This window comes from Prinia subflava, chromosome 9 (genome assembly GCF_021018805.1).
Source record: "Prinia subflava isolate CZ2003 ecotype Zambia chromosome 9, Cam_Psub_1.2, whole genome shotgun sequence".
NCBI classification, from domain to species: domain Eukaryota; kingdom Metazoa; phylum Chordata; class Aves; order Passeriformes; family Cisticolidae; genus Prinia; species Prinia subflava.
The window spans coordinates 15,858,186-15,881,329 of NC_086255.1; the positions used below are offsets into that span (position 1 = coordinate 15,858,186).

The window sequence follows — 23,144 nt, forward strand, 5'->3', positions numbered from 1 at the left end:
TGTATTTAAAGACCCAAAGAGGAGCTAGTTATTCAGAACCCATACTTAATATACAGTACTTGAAGCAATAAATATAGCAACACAGTCGACAAAAACCCCTTTGGGCAAGTTGCACACGTTTAAGCAGATTGCTGCAGATTGGATTTGACTCTCAGCCAAGCTCGCAAGACGCAAGATGACAGAGAATTAACCTTTAAATCCACCTTCTTACCTAAAGAAGCCTTCATGCAAGGATACGTTTATTTCTTACTCAAGGGCGCCCTAAATATGTCCTTTTACTGTCATTTCTTATGTAAGTACAAAATGTTTAAAATGTAATTATTTTAAGTAATACTTGTAAATAGAGTTCTCAACTTCTTCATATGAATGCATGTGAAATGTTCATAAACACACTAAAACCATCTCTGCTGTTATACTGTCCACATCAAATACTTACTAGAAATACCTTCTATAGCTACAGTGAGAAGTACTCATCAAAAATAAATTTTATACAACATTAACTTCCTCAGATTAACATGAAAAGTTAATTTTAAAAGGTCTGACCTTCCTATCCACATTTTCTTATTTCGTATTACCTTTGTATCCATAATGTTCACCAGAGAGAAAAAATATAGGCATAGTACCTGTTCATGTTTCTTTGGAAACATGACTGAATGAATGTTTAAAAGATGTGTTGCAACTCAAAGAAGAAAACGAATCCAGTAATTTGCTCGAGCAATATACATGCTTTATTTGTGTATTTAGGATTACACGTGAAAGAAGGATTAACGTCCAATCAATGGAAAGGAGATCAGAAGGCACAGATAACACAAAAGTCACGTACATCTCCAGTAGAAAGCCACATGTTATTTTTTACACCAAAAATTTCACAACCAACCAAATTTTTATAGGTGGAATTGTAAGACACATCACTTTACAACTGAAATTTAAAAGAAAGCCACAATAAGCTGAACTTTTTAAAGGAGTAGGAGAGATTTCAGATATGGTTTACTTAATTCAAGTAGAACACATATTTGAACTTCTCCAATAGCATTTGAAAATATTTACAGAAACTAATATCCAAACATTGAAGTCTAAGTAACCAATAAATTTAAGGCTTGCTTAATAAATTAAAAATATAAATATATTGAAGTGTATGGCTTTAAACTATTCACAGAATCTTACAAAATGCTCCTTTACAAAAATCTGGCAATACCTGAAGTTTGGGATAAAATAAAAGCAGTGAACTTCCTTGTTGTAATGTTAATAAACTATATTCTTGTTTGTTTAAGTTTGGGTGCCATATATATTTTGCACTGAAAGGAAAAAATTATTTCTCTTGTTTCAAGAGTATGCAGCCTTCTACAAGAAACAGAATTTTTTTAGATTTGAAACCTTCTACAAAGACAGTCCAACCAAATGGTCCACATGAGTGACTGTAGAAAAGGTATGTTGGCAGATACAGGTCTCTGGAAAATTATGACTGGATTTCCAGATTTCCATCTTGACAACGCATGAAGAAAATCAGTCTACATCAGTTGCAAGTTTTAGAGAAATAAGTCTCGAAAATACTCATCAAACTCCTGTTCCCTGTAACAACAACAAAAAATAGAAGTCAGAAAGATCTGCTTTGGATTTGTACCTAGTAGATAATTTTTGTATGAATAAGTTTTAGCAAGCTTCTGATTAGAACTGTAGAAGGTATAGATAATTTTGACTTGCCCACTACATTCCAGTACCCTTCACATTTCCCTGTGTGAGCTGACTCTTCTGACCTACCTAAGGTAATTAATGGTATAACAGGGGGTAAGGCAGCAGTGGTATGGTAGCGGCTTAACAAAGGTTTACCTCAAGAGTTGTGTATGCCTTCTCTTTAAAAACACATTTTTAGGTTCATTGCATGGAAAGAAATTTGACATACCCTGTTATGTGTCAATACTCATTGAAACACTCGAGACAACTCTGTCTTTGCAATTCTGAATGGACCGTGTACATTTCAGTAGCTGCAAGTTACTACATCAAACTAACCGGGATTTTTCACTCGCTTCTCGTAGAGGACCGTTCCAAAAGTTTGAAGGACCTTTTGAAGGACCATCTTCTGCACTGCTGTTATCTGAATCTGTTGAAATTTTTAAAAAGTTTATGAAATAGATTTTAGAATAATTTACCTTTTTTTAATTGGATGGTATATTGCCAAAAGCAATGTTTAATTGCAACCATGAGAATAAACAGAACACTTTGCATAAAGTGAAAATGTTTGCAATGTTAATTAGTGTAGGATCAAGAAGATTCTTAGGTATCACACACCAATGTTTTGGTCAAACATAACAATCATATCAAAACAATGATCTTGACACAACAGCAACATAGCATTTTTTTCCTAAAAGTAAACAATTACAAACCCAGAATTACAACACAGTTTCAATTTATGATATTAATCAATTACCTTACTTAAATTATAGTTCTTATCAATTGTGACTTATCAGCAAAATTGTAAGAAAACATGGATTATTGCATAGATATTGGATATTAGTACACAGGAATTTCATATAAGAAGCCCCCCTCCCTCGGAATCTTCCAGTAAGTTTCCTGACGAAACAAATACTTTGTGCATGGTCCAAATAATAAGAAAACTACTTCAGTTCTTCCTGTATCTAACCGGGAAAGCCTAGGGGCTTTTATATTTTGCTATATACAAAAATATATAGCAGAGCAGAGAAATCAGTGAAAACAGTCAATCACTTCTAGACAGTCTACAACAAGAATTGGCATGACCAGGAGATGGGGTCTGCTTCACAAAAAAAGGAAGTGGAGACTGGAATCACTGAGCTACAAGCAGTGACTAAGGAGTCACTGAACGCATCCACCTGTGACAAGTAGGTCTCTGACGTACTACAGGTGGTAATTGGAAAAGATATTAATTGAAGTCTAGGATTTAAAGTTTGTTTTTTTTTCTTTTTGAGCAGAGTAGATATCAGTATAACTCCCAGAAGAAAAATGTAGCAGTTATTATATCAGAAAAGTACTATCTTTACACAGTACAGACTACACAGCAAGAAATTATTAACAATGTACCTATTTTTGCACCCTCTAGTCTTTCTTGGAACAACCTGACATCTCATTTTTCTGGTTATTTCCATTCTGTTATCTGCCCACATTTTTATTTTTTGATTAAACAATTTCCTCCTTAAAATTCCCTACACTTTTTCTGCAAGATATGTAAGTCATTCATTTGAACCTTTGTATTTCTGTTTGTTTCAGACAGCATTCTTATCATATAAAATATTAAAACAGACAGCTAATAAAACTAAGATCAATGAGAACTGTCTATGATATTATAGAAGTTATTACAAAAACATAAAGGTTATTAAAATATCTTTACCTTTATCAGAACTATCTGAATCGTCTGAAGAAACCTCATCTGTAAAGAAACACCAAAATAGAAAAATCCAGTAAGCTTCTCTTGGTTTTACCTGTTATCTTAAATTATTTACAAAGATATTTCTATCACAATTTATTACGCTAAACATGTGCAAATGCATGCACATGCCGCATTCAAAGAAAGCAAGCAAACACTGAAATAAAAGGATTTTTTTCTGCCAGCGGGCAAAGGTCATCAGTTTGAGCCTAATTATGTCAGCCCAAGGTCTCTGCTGCAAAAAGGTTATCTAACATTTCCAAAAGGCTTTCAACCCCAAAGCCTCATAGAATAAAATACTTCACAACCCTTTCTAGTATGCAACATTCAATGCTTGCACAAATTTCCCTTGCAGTGCATACTTTTCAAAAGGCTGTCCCTCTCTGTTAAATATAAGAAATTTATCTCTTTTCTAGGAAATTTCACTGAAGAATTTTACCTTTTTGACTACCTGTGTTGCAGTCAAGAAAGTTACGTATCTGTAGGTATAAATAAATGTATTTATACATAATTATATGTCTCTATGCAGCTGTAGCAAAACTAAGGTTCAACTAACATATCTGGGTATTTTAACAACTGAAGTTTTAATGTTTAAATTTACCTTTATGTGTCTTTTTTTTGGACTTCTTTTTTGCTGAACGAGATAATTTTGTCTTCTTTCGTTTTGGCTCTTTAGGGTTCTGTGCAGCTGTGCCTCTTTTCTTGCATGTTTTGACTTCTTTCCTCCTTTAAAAAAGATGAATGTACACCTCCTCTCTTACATGTACTTCTTATGCAACAGTAAATCTGAAGTATTTAATTCAGTCAAACGTGTCATTTTCTCAGACACCTATCAGCAGTTAAACTGAAAAAGCCTGATTCAGTTAAAAAGACAAGTGCTATTAGAAACAGAAGAGAAATAATCACTGGGCTGAAATTAAGCAAATGAAACTTCTGTAGTGATGGGGATGGAATTCTTCCAGTCTGTGCTGTCATTAGCACAGTATCTTAACCCTCAACAGTGACAAGTCAGTGGCTTTATAAGAACTCCAGAATATTTATGATATTGCAGGATAAATGAAGTTCCTAATCATCTCACTGAAGTTTTGTCCCTTTGTGATGTTCATCATAATCGTAACTTATCAATAATTCAGTCCCCATTATTTTCAAAATATTTCATTACCGGTGATGGAAGTTTAGTTTGTGGGAACATTCTGGACACAGTCCTGAAAAAGAGAAAATGAGAACACTGCAGCCAAGAATCTGATAAGAGTATTAACAAAACCACAAAACTAGTTAGAACTAGATCTTTCAATATCAGTAGCTTTCCTTCAAAACATTAGTCACAATGTAATTGCAGTCAGGATTGAAAAAATACATGATGAATGTCTCCAGTACAAATCCAGATTTTACTAAATGTGAAAGACGATCACAAGTTCAGCACTGGCAGCTCTTCATTAAAGAACTATCAGTGCTTCTCATGTACAGACATCCCATTTGTGGATCCTTGTGGACATATTAAATTCTTCTACAATTATACTGAAGACATATAATCTCTTAGAGCTTTGTCAGAGACCAAGAGCTCCCACATGTAGTGCCTTATGCACAAAAGGAAAAAAAACCCACTACTCACTCACTTTACATGCAGTAACTGTACTAAGTGTACTTATCCGATAAACAATCATCATGTACACAATACTGAATTGGAAGATCCCAGTCAAGATGTAAGAACGGAAAATTGTTTGAAGATAGAACTTTTGTAAAAAAATACAAATATTTGAAATAAAATCAGTAGAGCTGAAGATGTGCAAGAAGTTGTCTGGTTCAAAGCCCTAAGGACTTGTAAGCCAAGTAACTGAATGAGCAATAACAATGCTGAAATTCTCCTTGCAATGCAGGATTGTCCATTAAAACTAGAAATGCTTCTATATGGAACAGCTTATAGCCAGTTATTCTAATTTTATGACATGCTAATTATAAAGAATAAAGTTCTTAATCTGTAACAACTTTGTCATTTATAATTATAACAGTTGTTCTCTCTAAATCAAGAGCACCATACTACCTGTGATTAATTCAACATGATCTCCTACTCTGCGTTTGTCATGAACTCATATTATTATCATTGGGTCTCACTCGATACCATTCGAAGTACAAGATACTTCTTTTAAGTGTGCATATCCAAGAAGGGCTGACTTACTTAATTTCACCAGTGCATTCCTCTTTTCACCATGTTCAACGTAACCAAAATTCACCTCCCAGCTCTTCAGGCCTTCATTCTCATCACAGTGTTTGTTTCCACAGGAAAACTGACCTGTGAAGTGTTAAAACCAGCAAGCTATGCTTCAATGATTAACATGAATAGATATGGGATTGTTATTTCCAGTTCTGCTCAGTTTTGCTTTTAATTTTCCATTTCTTTCATATAAAAAACCCCCACAAATCTAAAAATAACATCTAGATTAAGGCAACAACAGGGAACAACAAAGCAATCAATCATACTTGCCCAATATTGCCTATTTGTAAGGGAAAAAACATAACTGTGTTTTGAAATGTATGGATGAAGGTGTACATTATGAAATAGTAAGCCTCCTATGAACTTTGAAAAAATGAATGTCACTAGGATACATCCTATACCCTAAATGATTACTTACTTGGCAGAGGATGATGGATCAGAAGTTGTGATTCTGACATTCATCTTTAATGACATCAAACTATTCAAAGTATCATGTTTGTACAATATGAAGATGCCCACATGCTTTTTACATAACTAGTCTACCTGATATATTGGACATACAATTTGTATTCTAGTGACTATCCACAAACACCTTTCTTTTAAGAAAAGGGTATCAACTTTGTGAGAAATGCTATGACAGCTTTAAAAGCTTCCTTTGGTTTAATATGTGAAAGCAACACTGATTTTAAAACAGACCTGCACATAATCAATTTTGTTTACACCACTGAAGTCCCAATATTGGTGTAATAAAACAAATGCATCCCCTTTGCAGAAGACTGATTTTTATCCTGCTGATTTTTATGCAGCAGAAAGGATGTGTATTAATAGGCTCACACGCAGCACTGTTGGTGAACGATTAACCTTCGAAAATTCTGCTTAAGCGGCTATCTAATGGATTGGCAGTGTCCTCAGAAACTTCAGTTCTGTAATGAAACACCACTTGCAATGAAAATATTTGAAGGAAAAAACTCCCCAGAACTCTCATTAAAAAAGCAACTTTCAAATTAATATACATTAAGTATGTTTAACCCTATGTAAGGTACAGCTATCAGTACCCTGTGTCACAGCAATCTCCAATATGACCTCCTTTCAATACACTTATGGTAAAGATTGGAAAGAAATCAAAGAAATAATTTGGCATTTACAATTAGCGATACAAGTGTCACCTCTTCTTTCACTTATCTTTGTGACCATGCAAAGACAGCCACCAAAAGGAAACCAACCAAACGTGAGCACTCCATTCCTGCCTTCCCCTGCCACCACCCCCAAACCTCAGTGGCTCTCACCACCACTGCACTGACACAGCTTCAGCTGCACACGCCAGGAGTACATACAGTGCTCATGCTAATTATCAGACAGGTGGGTATCGATGTGTCATTACACTTAATTAAAACAATGTATGCGGCTGATTTATATTTTAAAATTGCATGAAAGACCCACGGCTCTTTCTAAAGGATTGTTTGGAAGGACACTTGGAGAGAGGGTTGGGGTTTCGCGCCCCCCAGTGGTGAAAGAGAGCATTTACCCGCTCATACTCTAATTGCCCACTTTTCATTAGGATTCCATTAAAAAGTTTGAAATGTGTAATTCTGCACTTTCTCACACATTTGAAAATAGGGAGTACCACATATTAAACGTAAAAAGCTATAGTTTTCCCCCCACGAAGACATAAAAATAATTTACTTCTCATTTAATTTTAATTATCTTGTAAAGTATTCAATAAAGCATGTAATTCTGTCAAATGTAACTATCCATTAATATAATGTGTAGTGCTGAATGCAACATATGACTACAACTATCTTTAGAGACTTTAATATTTACAGTTTAAAAATCCATACCATTAATGTTCACACTTTCTACTCTGAAATACTCATTTTTTAAAAAATCATAAATGCATTTCTAACTTTTTGAACTACATTACAATACAGATGCTTACAAAATACATATGTTTAAAGAACTGTAACTGAGTGAAACTGCTCAGAAATACAATGCCATGCAATTTTCTGGCATGTGCATCCATGACTTCTGAAAACCACGTGTATGGGAATACAATACCTCATTCACCTAATTTTCGTGCTTGTTCAGTTGAAAGAGCCCAAGTACCCCAGCCATGGAACGAGGGCCACAGAGCAAAGTCCCAGTAACACTGGTAAGACTTCACACCCAGAATCAATGTACTGATTTAGAGACAGGATTAGGAGACATGATAGTCATTCCCACTGAAGCTTTCAAAACCAATTTAGCCTAAAATAGGAACCACACAAGAAAGTTTAATTAAAAAGTTCACATTTTGCAGAACAGCACTGGAGAAACTGTTAATCAATATTTTTTTTCCTGAGGAAAACTACTGAGAAACCTCAATTACAGGTATTAAAAAGGCTAATGGGGTAGCAGAACTACTGGAGAAAAGTCCACCCATGAAATTCTACATTATCAAACACATTATGGTGGTGTTCATTACAAAACTGACCTAGTGAAAATAAACTATATGCTTTTTTAATTGCAGTATGGGCAGATCGGTGTGCAATCTAAACCTATGTGGCATAAAACAGCAAAATTGGAAAACAAGTCAATTTATTGTACATTATTATCTGATAAACTTAACAGTACCATCAAATATTATCTAACAAAATTATGCAAAAAGCAGCAAAAGGAGCATCAAGAATAAATGTAACATAAAATCAAAGACAGCATTACCTTTTCCTGAAATTACTTCTTTCTCATGTCGCCATCTAAATCCAAACTGTTAAGATAAGACCCAAAATTGAGTTGTGAATAGTCAACATATTAAGCACTGTAAAGACTAATTTCAGTTGATTGATGTCCTGCACATGCCTCATCCATTTAATTCTGATCAGGAAAATTTAATTTTTTCTCTTTTAATTAAAAAAATATCTCTGCCTCTGCTCGCCAAAATGGTATTTTTTATATAAAAATACTTAAAATATTTTTATTTTTATAGGAAGTCCTCTATGCTGAAAAACAATTACAAAAGCAAACACACTTTTCCAAGTAGAAGACAAGTTGGCCTAGAAATCTGGAAATAAAAACAAAACAATAAAATGTATTTTATGTAATGACCAGGTGTCAAACAGATTTCATTTCTTAGTAAATAGGAGACACTTCCAATCTGTTAAGCTACAAAACAAAGTACAGAGACAGCAAATAAGAAATTCTCTAGGAAAATAAGACAACAAAGGGAACATTTCCAGCTCAGTGCTTATCAAAGTAAAACTTAAATGCGGAACACCCTCCTGGGCTGCACTGCAAAGCTGACAATAGAACTGAACTATCTGACAATACAGACAGTCATTTATCAGCCTCAAAGTCTGCAGACAAGATGCACTGAAGGTTCAAAGACAACCTTGACCCAGAAAATTCTTATCTAGGGAAAATGTCAGAGTAACAGACCCAGCACAAGCAAGAGCTGTCAGAACATCATCTGCTGTCTCCACGCAGCCTCACACCAGAGGTTCACACTGGCATTGCTGATTAAAAGGACACACTGGTGAAGACCAAGCCTGACTGCAGCCTGGGAGCAACAAGGGTGAGTGGGTCTCCAGCTCTGGCTGTGAGAGCACCTGTGAGTCTCTAGGGATGAGAGCAGGGCAGTCCCAGCCACGTGTGTGTGTGTGAGAGTGAGTAAAACAGTCTGGACCAGCAACTGGAACGTGCCTGTGGCCTCAGGGGTGCATGTGTCTTGGGGCTTCTTACTGTTTTTTTCTGAGTTTTGGTCTTTGAGAAGGTGGCTCTGCTTATTTTTCAGATTCTCAAAGGAGATGGTCCCATGAAACTGGTCCTTACCACTACCCAGTCCTTCACAAAACAGTGGTTTACTTCAGAAGACAAGTTCCCAAAGAGATCTGAACTAAGCTACAATCCCTATGCAGAGATCTTTAGAAAAATTATCTGACTACAAAATTTTGGCCCGGAGCAGAACAATTACAGCTGTGAAAAGACAGCTGAGCACATACGTGCAAGTCTCAATCTGTGCTATTTATGTATTTAGAAATTCACAGCAAACTGACCTCCAACCTTTGCTTTGACACCAAGGAGCACGATATAGAATCACAGAATCAAAGAACAGTCAGGTGGGAAGGCACCTCAACAGACCACCAGGGTCAACCTTCCATGGGGAAGATGAGATTCTCTATCACCTGGGCAATTGCATCTGAAAAGCCTCCAGCAATGGGGATTCCACTGTGCCACTGGGGAAGTTGTTCCAGTGACGGAACGTTCTCACTGTAAAAGAATTTCTTTCTTCTATCAAGATGAAGCATCAACATGTACCATGCAAAAGGCTGACTAGCTGAGAAGCTATTATCTACCTCTCATAGCACCAGCACTGCAAAACAGAAGGCATAGGGGGCTAAAGATATCCAGCTTCCAGTTTCTGGAAATGCAGAAAAAAAATTAAGGCAGAAAAAATCTGAAAGCACAGACTGTATTCCATCAGTGCACATGGGATGAGCAGCCTATTTAAGACTTCTAAGAAAAAAGCCTGCTTTGAAATCCTTCTGTACCAAACATGGACATGGATAAATCAGTCACTGAGAAAAATCTCATATTTTTTCCTATTCTTCTAGAATTTCTAAGGAAGGATCAGAACATATTTGAGAACAGAAAGCATGCATGTTTTACAAATTGCATGACACAGCAGTTACGCTGACATGGCAATTCCAGAAATACAGGTAATGACTTAGGAGCATAAATGGGAACAGAGAGTGACCTCCAAGTTAGGATAGACACACTTGAAATTTGACAGGGAAATACTGTTCACACAACAAAACACACACACAAAAAAAATCTGGGCCAGAACAGAAGTTTCCCACAAAAGACAGCAAACATATGGAAACTTGGCACAGTAGTGAGAGAAACAAAAATCTGTAAGCATGCTCAAGGGAAATAGGCTGGGGGGATGAGGAGATGGAGCAGACATTGAGGGATATGAAATAGCTACAGGAAAATAAAATCAAATTTACTCAAAAAAAGAAGGAAGGCATGTTCAGCATTTTAATTTTTGTTGATTTTAATTAAATTTTTGCATTTTACTATCCCAATTATCTTCAGATGACTATTGTCTTTTCTTCCTAGTACAGCTAAGCCCAGTCCTTACAGATATTTATCAGTGAATGTAATTTTCAATACAATAAATAGTCGAAAATAACTGTATAGGCTGGGTTACTGCATGCTAGAAACACTGAGACACATCTGAGTTCAGCAGCAGTCTTTGGAAAATCACAATAGAAAATTCATGTATACCCTTTGACTAAAAACTTAGTCAGCCAAAACCTTGGAAAAAATAAAGGCTGTTCCAGTTAAGAAGAAAACCTAGTGCTGGAATTGGGCTGTTTCTCTTAAGAAATTCTATTTATTTACAAGGCACATACAAATCCTGTTTCCACAAACAGAAAAGAACAACCAGCAAAAGACGCTGCTTTAGAATAGACTTTTCCAAAATTGCTTCTGCCAGCGCTCAAGTACAAAACTCTTTTTAGACTTTTTTTTAAACAGTAACATTCCACGGGTTTTTAGGCTTCATCTACTGCTCCTCTCCAAGCAAACTCTCCAGCCTTCCTTCTTTAACCCCTTTGCATTTTCTGCCTTTCACACACAATGTACCTCTTCATAAAACATCATCTGACAGAAATGTTCCTATTCCCACAGAAGCACATTTTTGAGGCAGTGACAATGCTTGGATTCAAACTGCTGCTTATTAAGTAACTCGACATATTCTCACAACTCCCTTTCTATGGAAGGGGTACTAACATTCTGGTTTTACAACATATCCACAATCATAAGGCAATTTTTTAAAAGGCTATACTTCAAAACCCAGGATGATTTACACTAAGGAAAGATACCTTATTCTCTTTGTATCTGCTGAGATCTGCTATACAGTATTCTTTGAACAATTTGTCATAATACTTCTTTGCAAGCCTCTTCTCCCTAAAACAAAAAGTATTATTTTTTATTAAATATAGAAGACAACATAATTCACTTTACATTGTAATGATATTAGCAAGACAAAGACACTGTTTCAGTGAAGGAACACAAGCTATAGACCTAGAAATGCAACAGATACACAGTCATTACTAAGGAGTAATTTCCATAAAACTGGAAAAATAAATACAAAATAAATCCACTGTACATACTAAACTGTATTTTTTTCAAACTCTGCTTTCTTCAGAGGTTTTGAACAATCATTTGGATCTCAGAGGATCACTATTATTTATTAGTTCTTTCTGTCATCAGTTCATGTTGGCATTTAAGCAATATTACAATATTAAAGACCTTCTAATGATCTTTCTTTTTCAAATGCATCAAAGAATGATCAACAAGTATGCACAGTAATTCTTAATTAGTAAGGGAAACCACAAATTTCATACAAGTGATCTAAAAATAACACATCCTATAATAGTTTCAGGTACCAATTCATGTCTGCTTCATCTTCTTCATTCCACAGGAATCTATGGTTTTCTCTAATCACATCAAGATCCGTCTTGTCATTTGCTCTATAAAAGGACAATGTAACATTAAAATGAAAATCCATCAAATAATAATTTGGTAAGCATCAATATTTCACAGTTCTGATCTCTACCTCACAGCACAAGGGAATACATTTCTAGGAAATAAAACTATCTAAAATGTATTCCCTGGCAAACCTGCTCGCAAATTAAAAAACTCCTGATGGAAAAAGGCCACTGAAATTGTGATGACTTGATCCTGTCTGAAAACACTTTTTATACTCTTTATTGAAGACAGTGATGTTAAAAGGCAGTTATAGATAGCTCTAAAGAAGTTATTATTCTGGACAATGGATAGCAATTCTGCACATTCAGAAGTATTTCAGATTGTTATTTTGAAGATACTGACAGATATTTCTCAATGTACTCTTTATAAATGATCACCTGTCATCCTTCCTTTTACATAACAAAACCAGAATAATTCAGCTCATGGTAAGTTCTTATTTAAAAAAGTGAAAACAAAATGAAACAAGGCAATTTTGTGTTTGGGTACTTCCAATTACTGTAGTTACCATTTGTGACCAAAAGACTTGGTAATTTGATACACAGCTACATCCATCTCTGCCCCCAAAGCTATAAAATGTATTTAACAGCTTTACATAGCAGGGGAGCTTTGAGGTCAGGAGGGGAAAGGTTGCAAATGGTTCTCACCCAGATCTTCGGAAATCCTCTATTTTGCCGCCGTAGTATAAAATGTAGTCATGCACAAACTTTTTGTGTCTTTCATACTGAATAAGGCAATTAAGGATTGTTCCAGAATTTACTTCCTTTTACCACAGTTTAAAACAAACAAAAAAACCCAACCAAAATCCTTTTATATATTTAAGAGAAAGACTTCTCACAAACAGTTCAGCAAGTTCAAAAGAAAAAAAAAAACAAAAAAACCAAGAATGGAATTAATTAGGAACTTAATAACTTTCATAGAAGCTGATTTCCAAAAACAGGAATTCAAGGCAATTTCATCTATAAAACCTCATTCATCATTTATAAAACTGTCTTCCTTTATCAAAGATGCTCTGTATGCATATACACAGAAACTTGGTTCAATTTTTCAGCTGTGATTTAGACAACAGCTTCTTTGTACTGCAATTTTGGTTTAAAACAAGTTTGTACTTTGCTATTATAAAAACAGTCTGGCTATTAAAATGAAACAATTTGTTACATTTTTACCACCAACATACAAATAAAAGTTGTATGGTTTAGTTTGGAAATGAAAATCATGGAGAAATATGCAATGTTCTTAGAACACTTTGGCCTCAGTGTGAGGCCAAAATAGAAACATAATTTGAAACACATTTGTACCATAATTTGAGCAATATATGAAACTATTAAAAAATTGTGTCTTCATGAATAAAAACTTTATACATGGCTTCTTAAAAAGATTTTCAATTAATTTTTATCTTAACAGCAAAAAGAAGCTCCTCTGAAGAATGACTCAGTATCTTGTGCTGCACTGTCACCTAATGTGATAACTGAGAAATCCCAGTATTCTACCCCAATGGATAACCTATGCCCCATCTTCAAACTTGAAAAGTGAAACAGAAGGATACAGCATCCATCGATATCAAGTGAAATCTTCTTTTTCTTGCTTCTTCCCTGTTAATAACAAACATGTTCCAGTGAAAACTATCTTTCCATTAAGAGTAAAATGTCCCACAAAAGCAATATATAAAAGATACCTATCACATTCTTCAGCTGCAAATTGTTTGTGAACCACACTGCCTTGTTTTGGTTTTTGAAATGGCTTTATGAGAAGGGCATCTTCCTGTATTCTGAAGGTGGGAAAAAGGAAGAAAGGTTAGTAAAGAAATTTTCATAAACGAGAAAATTCTCCTATGTTAAACCTTCCACTATCCTGAGTAATAAAAACTGTTATATTGCTATTTTCTACAAGAATAAAATGAAACTAAAGAACCAGTATCAGCTTGGCCTTTACCTCACTTGGAGAATGAAATCAGAAAGGCATTTGCTTCCAGCTGGCATTTAAAGTCAATTGCTTAAAACATCAGTTTGTAATATTTGTTTTTATTAATATTATCCCTATAGAACCACAATGATAAGGCTTGGAAGGTTTCTCAGTTTCACTCTGACATTTAAAGTCCTTTCCAAATCTCAGCTACACAGCAAAGTAGGAACAGGAAGGGCAGTGCATTCACTGAAAGAGTGACTGGCAGTAACCCTGTTGCATCCTTTCAGGCCAATGTCTCAACACCTCATTAAACAGCTCTTCCTCTTGTAGTGCAATCACCAGAATCACAAATTTAAAAGTCAATTACCATGTAATGAACCGTACTTGTCAATAGGCCCCTGAAATTATTTTTACAGTTCAACAAAGTAATAAAAAGTTGAATATAGACATTTTAGCTAGTAAAAGCTATATTTAGTTAATTTCATTCATAAACTGAGGTGAAGAAACTTTTTTCTCATAATTATCAGAGGGCAGAAAGGATTGAAATCAGAAGCCTGATAAAAGCAAGCCAGGGAATTTGTTTCTAGCTATGGAACATAGGACTCTAGAAACTTAAGACATCATTTACTCAAAATGATCAGTAAGAACAAAATTCTCATAAGAAGGGTCTACAAAACAGCAATTTGGATAGAATTTAAGACTATTATTTCCCTTAAAGTGAAAATAAATACCATGACAGAGCAAGAAAAGGAACCCATGTAAGAGCCCTACTGGGAATCAGTAGTGGTGTGCCAGAACAAGGATAATGATGGTATTTTTGAAAGTCTCCTGATGCTTAATTAATATTCCACCTAGCAAGTGGAATGGTAGAATGCTCAATGGCACCTAAAGAAAATGAAATCTGAACAAAACCAGTCACTATGTTAGTGGAGAACAGCTATATTTATAAAATAAATGAAATGGCACAATGCCTGCTATTATTCTAAAGATTAAAACATGATTTTTTTCCCAGAATGCTACAGACACTACAAAATCCATTCTTTCATTTCTTCTATAAAGGAAAAATATGCAAGAGTCCTAGGAAAGTTTCCAGTACGCTTTCTGAAATAAAGTCCAATAAAAGAGCAAGGGAGAGACAGGAAAAAGTAAGAAAAGTATATGAAAAATGTAGGCCAAATGTTCAGTATGGTGCAGAATATGTCAAGGAAAAGCAAAATAAATACATAAATAAATAAAAATCTTTACAATACAGTCAGATCAGACTACAAAATTCCAGGTCACTAACTGTGCAAACCACTGAAAGTATTGGCCAAGGTCATCTCAAATAAGAGATGTGCAGGCACATATCAAGGATTGATCACAACACAATTTACCAATTCCCAGGTCTCTTCACAAATTAAATAATGAAGAAATAGCACTAGTTCTTCACTTTATGTGTTTTATATCTACAAAGCCTGTTACCAATTGGCCTTTTTTGCCTTGCTCTCCTGGCAGTTCCATTTGTCCTGATGGATCACAGTGGTGTGAACAGCGCTGCCAAAACCCAGCAGTGGATACTAACACTTGGAAAAACAAAACACTCTGCTCCAAGAACTGAGGGGCAAACATACACCAGATGGCAATGGCAGAACAGATCTTTATCAGCTGCCCCTAGGAGATGACAAGTTCTGGCAAGCTTGAGATGAGGAGATGCAGAAATCAAAGAGATTGATTTTTACGAAAACCAATTCAACACCAGACCTTACATGCAACAGCATCATCTTCTATGCACACTAAGAGGCCATTTGTAGAAAATACATAATGCAAAGTGTTAATTCTGTACTCCATTACCTTTTAGTCTTTTGCAGAGACTTCTCTCCACTCTCTTCATCACTAAAATCAGAATCATAGCCTCCATGGCCACGTGCCTGAAAATAATAGACCAGTCAATATATCTGCTAATGTAATATGTATATGGCATAACTACAAATCAGTACTGTCTACCATGCATAAATAAAAGACAGAAAGACAGAGATCAAGCAAACAAGTGCAAATTCTCACATCTAAGCCAAACAAAATTCCACAGACAATGCAGAGTATACTCCAGATAATACAGGGCAAAGAAAGATCACTTTGTAAAATAGATCACTTTAGAAATAATTTATATGTGTATGTCCTCATATTTAATCTTCACACAGATGCAGCAAACTAAAAGTATAATAAATACCTTGGGTTTTTATTTTCTAAACAATGTTCCTTATGTAAGACAAAGGTGAGTATCTTCCCCAGGAGCTAGTCTTTCAGGGGGCTGCAGGATAGCAGGTGATATGCCCAGATTATAAATGCAGAAAAATGGCAATAAAAGCTTATTGGGCTGTGATGCAGCATTTTAGATCATTCGATCTTACACTGGTAGCTGGAAATCCGATTGAAACAATAACAAAAATACAGAACAACAATATGCCTGCAAAAATGTATCGCATCATCAGCACAATGTTCCTACCAGAAAACAAAACCTTTTCCACACACTTTAGGACTACAGTGCCAAATTAATGCATATAAGAGAACAAAAACATCCATATTGTAATGCTTTCAAATGACCAAGCACTGACTGATGCTCAGATCTATCACCTCCATTTTCCAAGGCACAGTTCCATGTTCAATTCCTTCAGGAGACACAACGAGTTAAGTAGAACCCATCTCCTCTCCCTCACTCCTACTCTGGTACCTTCCTTCCAGGTGCTCAGTTACAGCTGTGAAAGTACACATGAACCAGCCCAAACGACTCATCCAAGTTACAAAGGAACCAATGCAAAAAAAAGATTATTTTAACCCAGATAAGTTTCCTTACAGTTCTCAGCCCCCACAACCTACACCAGCCAGCCCAAGGGGCAGCACAGGAAGAGAGCAGCCAGAGCTGGCCACCACATAAACCAGCATCGACTCCAAAGAAGCTTTTACAAAACTGAGGCAAAAACAAGAGGGATGGTTATTGATATAGCTGCATGTGGAAAGGTTCCACACACGCTATCAAAGTATCTTGGTAGATGAGACTGTGGACAAGAAAAGACAGTGGGTTAGAAAACAAGAGAGTTTGATTCAGCTGATTCTTACGTTACCTACAGTTATATTGCTCCTCAGCCAAAAAGCTGAGAAAAACAAAATCTGAAAAAAAGACACAATGCCTCAGGATGATTTTGATGAGGTGCCTTCTCTTGATGCAAATGCCTTGCAGAAATGCTGTGCTGAAGAGTCAGCTGTATCCTCTACTGACACCAATAACCGGTTTCTATCATGCACAGTATGTAAAACACTATCTTCTCAAACTGACAGTGAAGGACTCTTTTAAAAGATTTTTTTAAATCCTGTACTACTACTATTATTATTATTATTAATAATAATAATAATCAGATGTTGTAATGTTCCTCCCACTCTTCTGGATGCTTCTGAAGAGTACATAACTCTTTTACAACATATTTCAACAAAAGCAAATCAAAACTTTTTCTGAACTATGTTCTATATCCCAGGAGACATAAAAATTGTCCATTAACAAACAAAACAGAAACAAACCAGAAAATCAAACAACCCCTCCAAACAAAACAAGCAAAACCCCAAACCAAATGAACAAGTGCAGCAGATGTCTGCTGTAAACCATCCTCATGCACTGGCTAAAAAGCAGCAACGATGTAGTTTCATAGCTAGGTGGTTCTAGTATTCAGCCTGTCACTACTTTTGTTAATGAAGTTTATATGGTCTTTAGAAAAGTATGAACACTCTATGAGTATGCAGCAAATATATTTACACTTGGCCTCTACACTTTAATCTGGGAATGTTTTAAATGGCATGAGTAATGCTTCCCAAATGAACATCGAGAGCTTCCTTCACGCTCAAAAGGGAAGAAAGTCCCAGACAACACCATGAGCATAAAAGACAGGTGAAGTACTGAAACAGGCAAGAAAAGGAAAGCTCAGATGAAACGAGATTTTCACAAAGCAGTTGCCCTTGGATGATGTACCCCAGGAAAGAAATAGACATCCTCACTAATCATCTCTCAAGCGATTCCAGGAATGATTCAAAAAAAAGAAAGAAGATGCAGAAAAGGTGCTCCAACAGAGTCATACTGTAGGGCTCTCAGAAGCTGATTGCCTTTTGGAAAGCTGACTGTGAATATAAGGCCAGGTATGGCTAAGGACTAGGCTGCTCTTCCAAAAGGAAAGCTCTTCACAGCTTCAGACATTCTTCTGAATCACTACGGTACCTCACAGATAAATTCAGAGTGGAAAAGAACACAACCCATGACTGATGTTCTGACACTTCTGGATCACTCCTCTGTTGAAGGCAAGAGCAGGACAGACAGGTACTGCACTGCTGCTGGGTTTGACAGCAGCAGCTCCAGCAGTGCTGGACCAACCTCAGAGACCGGGACCGAATGATTTCTAACCTGACACCTTAGATGATTCTGAGGTAAAACATACCTAGTTCATTTCATGAACTCCATCATAGAACCTTATTCATAAATGAATCTTGCCATTTTGGTAGGACAATGTAAACAGACACCTACTTAATACTGTACAATTTCATAACCGATCTCTCCCCTTCTGAAAAAAAAAAAAAAAAAGACAACAGTCCCAGATAAGGAAAATATGTTTAATATTTAACTGTAGAAATAGAGGAGCAGATCTCAAAGCTTTGTGGCCAGCCTAGCAGATGTAGATGTGGACATGCATAACCAACAAAATTTAAAGTAACTACAATTTAATAAACCCCTTAAATACAAACTTTGCTTGGATGGAACTTGTCAGACTCAGAATGCTTCTAGTAAATTATTAATACAAATATCAAGTGTTTTATCAAAACACAAATCTGAAAGCTATGTAACTTAAATGGTACAGTGTATTTTGCTGTTGCTCCAACTTTGAATTTTTTAGTCCCAAACGACAAAACAAACTGGAACCAAAACATTAAAACAAGCACAAATATGCTTGGGGGTACATTTAAGTAATCGAAACACTTTGGATTATTTAATAATGAAACAACTGGAAACAGGGCCCACTAAACTCTCAGCTCCTAAAACTCACACAAAACACAGTAAATGCCTGAACATTGTACACAGCTGATGTCAGACCAACACTTGATGTCAATATAGGACAGTACAAACTGCCCAGCACTGCATTTACAGCCGGTATTTGCACCCAGAGAAGGCACTTCCTTAAAGCTTCTCCAATGGGGTAACACACACTGGTGAAATGGACACATCGCAGTTCGTGCTGAGTCCTGACCACAACATGTGGCTGAACACGAAACAACAGCCAAAAAGAATTTTTAAAAAAAGGCAAAACAATCCTAAAAAATATTCCCAGCTGGCGGTTGCTGACCTCGGGCCCAGTCCTGCCACTGGCCTGACAAGCATCGCTGCCACCCTCCCCTTTACGTGCCCAGCACGCAGGTCTGTGGCCGTGTCTCACAGCCCAGAGGTGGCCCAGGACAGCTCCGAGTGCTCGTTTCAGGACCGGCTAATTGGGGCGGTCTGAAGGACGCACTGCATCTCTAAGAGGACTTGAGGAGCCATCCCTGATGGCTAAAGGATGCTGTGTGGAAGGTCCGAATGCTTCACTGCAACATGCTTTTCCCACCCTGATGTTGTCTGTGAAGCTTTGCCACCCCCACTTGGGGAAAAAAACCCTGAAAGTACAACTGGCTTCAGATCTACTCTTCCTAGTAAAAACCCATTGCAAGGACTGCCTGCATATAGTGTGAACGGCCCTAACAAAGAGAAAAGGCATTGGCAAGATACTGCCCCTTTATTACAGCTATGAAGCAAAAAGTCCGAGTAAAAGGTCGGTAACAGCAGATCGAAGATCAGAGCTTTGTGGAGCTCCAAGGAGAAACCGAACACCGGCCCGTGTGGGTCGGACGCAGCTCCCGAAGCCGTTCTTTCTCGCTTGCTTTCCCGCAAGTGCCCAGCGCTGTCCCGGCCCGCCTGACCCTTCCTCCGCCGGAGTGGGGCACAGGCCGGAGCCCGGCTGCCCGCCCGCCGCCCGGGGACGGCGGCTCGGCCCTTCCCGGGCTCGGCCCTTGCCGCACGGCACGGCCGGGCCCCTCCGCCCCGCCGCCATGGAGGCCGCGGCCTCCGCCGGGCCCGTCCCCGCCCGCCTCTGCCGGGCCCCTCCATCCCGCCCCGCCAGCCTCACTCACGGCCGCGGAAAGGCGCAGCTGGTCGGGCTCCATGGCCGCGGCGAGGGCCGCCTCCGTCGCCCGGCCCCGCTCCCGGCCCCGGCGCTGCTGTGCGGGCCGCTCCCGGAAAGCGGGGCAGAGGCGGAGCAGGGCCGCGCCGGGGGCTCCCTTCCTCCCTCCGTCCCTCCCTCCGCCGCGGCGGGCGGGCGGCGCGGGGCAGCGGGGCGCGGGGGAGGGCGAGCGGCACGGGAGGGGAGGGGAGGGGAAAGCCGCTCATCATGTTTAGGGGCGAGGGGAGTCTCCCTGCCCGGGAACCCGGTCAGCGGCCCCGGCTGCCGCGGTCTCCGCCTCTGGGAAGGTAGGACTCTGCCGCAGGGGCTCCGAGAGGCCTGAGTGCGCCCCTGTCCCCGGCGCGGGTCGCTCCCGCATCATCGCCGGCGCTTTCGGGCGGCGCAGTCCCTCATGTGGGGGCACGGGCTTAGAGCCCGCTGCGGGAGTCGGGGCTCGGCGGAAAGGTCCCCGGGAGGATCGGGGAGGCGGGGGGCGTTGCTCGGGAGGAAACCTCTCGCGGACAAGGGGACCCCTCAGCAGGGAGGCCCCGGCAGGCGCTGTGCGGTGGGCAGCAGCCGCCAGGCGTGCCCGGGAGCTGCGCGCTGCCCTCGGCGCGGCACGGAGCGCGATCGCGGCCTCGGCACGGCGATCTGTAACGCTGGTTTCTGCCGGTGCCAGCGGCTGCTCTTCTTTTCAGTCGCACATCGCAGTTAGAAGAACGAAAGGCATATGTGACTCAGTTTCCCTGTGAGGACTGGCGGCAACTGGGCGATAAGAGTTAGGGAGCCTGTTACATTAGGGTTACATCATAAAAAGGAGCTTTATAAGCCAAAAGTATTTGCTGATAAAGTAGCTGGGAAGCACCAATCTTCGGCATTAAGTCATCAGATACAGCAATTAGGTGTCAATGAATTGATAGTTTCCCATCAAACATAACCTGAACTGCTGAGGTCTGAAATGCTGTAATCCATCACAGGTACTTTCTTCTGGACTGTGTCAGAGTTTCCAGTTGTGTAATTGATTCCTGGATAGTTAAACCACAGATACACTTAATACAGGGAAATATTAAAAATTTAGATACTGCTGCTGCCCTTGTAATACGCAAGTTGTAAAACACAAGCTGTAGGTAGTTGATTTTCTGCACTAAGGCAATCACACACCATGGTTGACAGTGTATCTCCTTACCTTGGTGGCTCAATCTCTGTTTTCAGATTTTTTTTTTCTCCTGACCTAGTGTTTGTGTTACTTCTTATGTGATTATTGGTGTGAAGGGATACAAAGATGATGCTAAAGTATCCCATGGACAGGAACTGTGTGTATTTGAGTGCATGCAGTGTCCTACTGAATGCAGCCCGTTTCCTCTAAAGGGCAGAGACTCTGCTTCAAAAATGGAATTATCCTAATTAATAATTTAAGTATATCAAAATAAATAATGTATACCCTCAAAGCTGTAATAGCAGGCATCTTTTTGTTGTTCCTGTCTTATGGAAATGACAGGCTGCTTTAGTGTGAATGAATCCTGACATGATTCTGGAAACTGGGCCAACATATCATTGATTATGCACTTTGAAGAAGAGTGGGAAAGGTAGAGGAAAGATTTACAATTCTTGAATCTCTTGGCATTGTGTTGTGGCCAAAAAGCCTGCATATACAAAAAATACAGTTTCTGGGACAGGAAAATTCTGCAGTGAGTCCAGCTATAGCAGCTGCTGTAGATGCTGAAGTTATGTTATAAACAGCTTTTCTGAGAATAGCAGCTAGATAATTTCCTCTTGCTATGCTATATTTTTCTGATGTCTAACTGTGTTGCTTTAGAACATCACCTGACTGCATTTTATATGTGGCCTACAGTAAGCTACAGCTGGAGAATCTGGAGAATGGGTTCAGAAATGGCCTCCTAAATAAACTGGAAGTTGAAGCTGAATGTGCCCTTAGCCCTTGGTATATGCATTATACTTGCTCCAATGGGAGCATCTCTGTAGTTTAATTCGGGCAACAATGTGATTTGACACCAAAAAGGCACTTTTCTCATATGAGTCCCACAGGACTGGAAGGAAAAAAAACCTGCAGTGGGCATAACTCTTTACAGGGCAGGAGGTGCAACATTTTAAATTGGATTTCAATGACTGTAGAGCCAAACCTTAGGAGCATAGCTTTCCTTTACAAATAAGTCAAGCTGCCGCTGAAGAGAGCATTCTTCTTGAACTGGCTCCTGAGGAACTGCGGTATTTAATTTTCTGCCACCCTAGCTCCTGTGACTGTCCTGATGCGGTGTCTGTGTGAGTAACCCTGGTGGGACGAAAAAATGTTAGGGATGGAGGGATGGGACAGGAGGGAAGTTGGAGGTGAAAAGCAGGGGCCGCCCTTTCAGCAACAGCTCTCTTTTAGTTCAGGTCAGCAGTAATGTGAAACAATAGTCTTAAATTACAGTAGCCCTGAACTTCGTGGTCCACAAAGGAGAAAACATCACTGTAGCTTTAACTTTAGTTCTGCCCTAAATCTGGAATGGGTTAAAGTATGAGACCTGGTGTATCCAAAAAGTTTAAGTCAGACATGGTACATACATCACAGAGATGCAGAATTCAGAGTATTATTCCTGACATACTTACTGAGCTGTTCCTAAAAGGTTCTAGTACAGATTTCACAATTTAATACCTTAATCTATTAACCTCTTAGGTATAAAGGGTTTTTTCCTACTAGCTAAGAAAAAAATCTTCCTTGTTGCTACTTGAGTTGATTTCTTAATGCCCTGCACTAGTTTATACAGAAAGCAAGAAGTGATCATCATTTGAATAACATCTTTAAATACTGGAAGACATATATCCCCACAGTTTTCTCTTTTTTCAGCCTGAGAAAGTACTTTAACCTTTCTATATACTTTACGTATTGGAGAACTCC

General features: G+C 38.5%; 2 protein-coding genes across 3 annotated transcripts in view; one reads left to right on the forward strand and one right to left on the reverse strand.

The window, feature by feature from the left end:
- Positions 1–705: 705 nt before the first annotated feature.
- Positions 706–20,401, reverse strand: LOC134554752 (protein FRA10AC1). 2 transcript variants are annotated; one of them, XM_063405633.1, is made up of 14 exons: positions 20,217–20,401; positions 15,873–15,949; positions 13,813–13,905; positions 13,684–13,729; positions 12,785–12,861; positions 12,038–12,121; positions 11,471–11,555; positions 8,307–8,352; positions 5,574–5,687; positions 4,560–4,602; positions 3,999–4,123; positions 3,362–3,400; positions 2,008–2,098; positions 706–1,569 (listed from the first exon to the last, which is right to left on the reverse strand). In XM_063405633.1, exons 1-14 carry the CDS (start codon positions 20,247–20,249, stop codon positions 1,527–1,529), a joined length of 996 nt encoding a protein of 331 aa, XP_063261703.1. In that variant the 5' UTR covers positions 20,250–20,401; the 3' UTR covers positions 706–1,526. The 2 variants fall into 2 exon arrangements, with proteins under 2 accessions (XP_063261703.1, XP_063261704.1); XM_063405634.1 differs by lacking the exon at positions 2,008–2,098 and having other exon boundaries at positions 20,217–20,350.
- A 9-nt stretch (positions 20,402–20,410) lies between these two features.
- Positions 20,411–23,144, forward strand: part of LGI1 (leucine rich glioma inactivated 1) — a 29,309-nt gene continuing 26,575 nt past the window's right edge. Inside the window, exon 1 of the mRNA XM_063405625.1 lies at positions 20,411–20,553. The gene's annotated coding sequence lies outside the window, so the exon portion shown is untranslated. The remainder of the gene's footprint in view (positions 20,554–23,144) is intronic.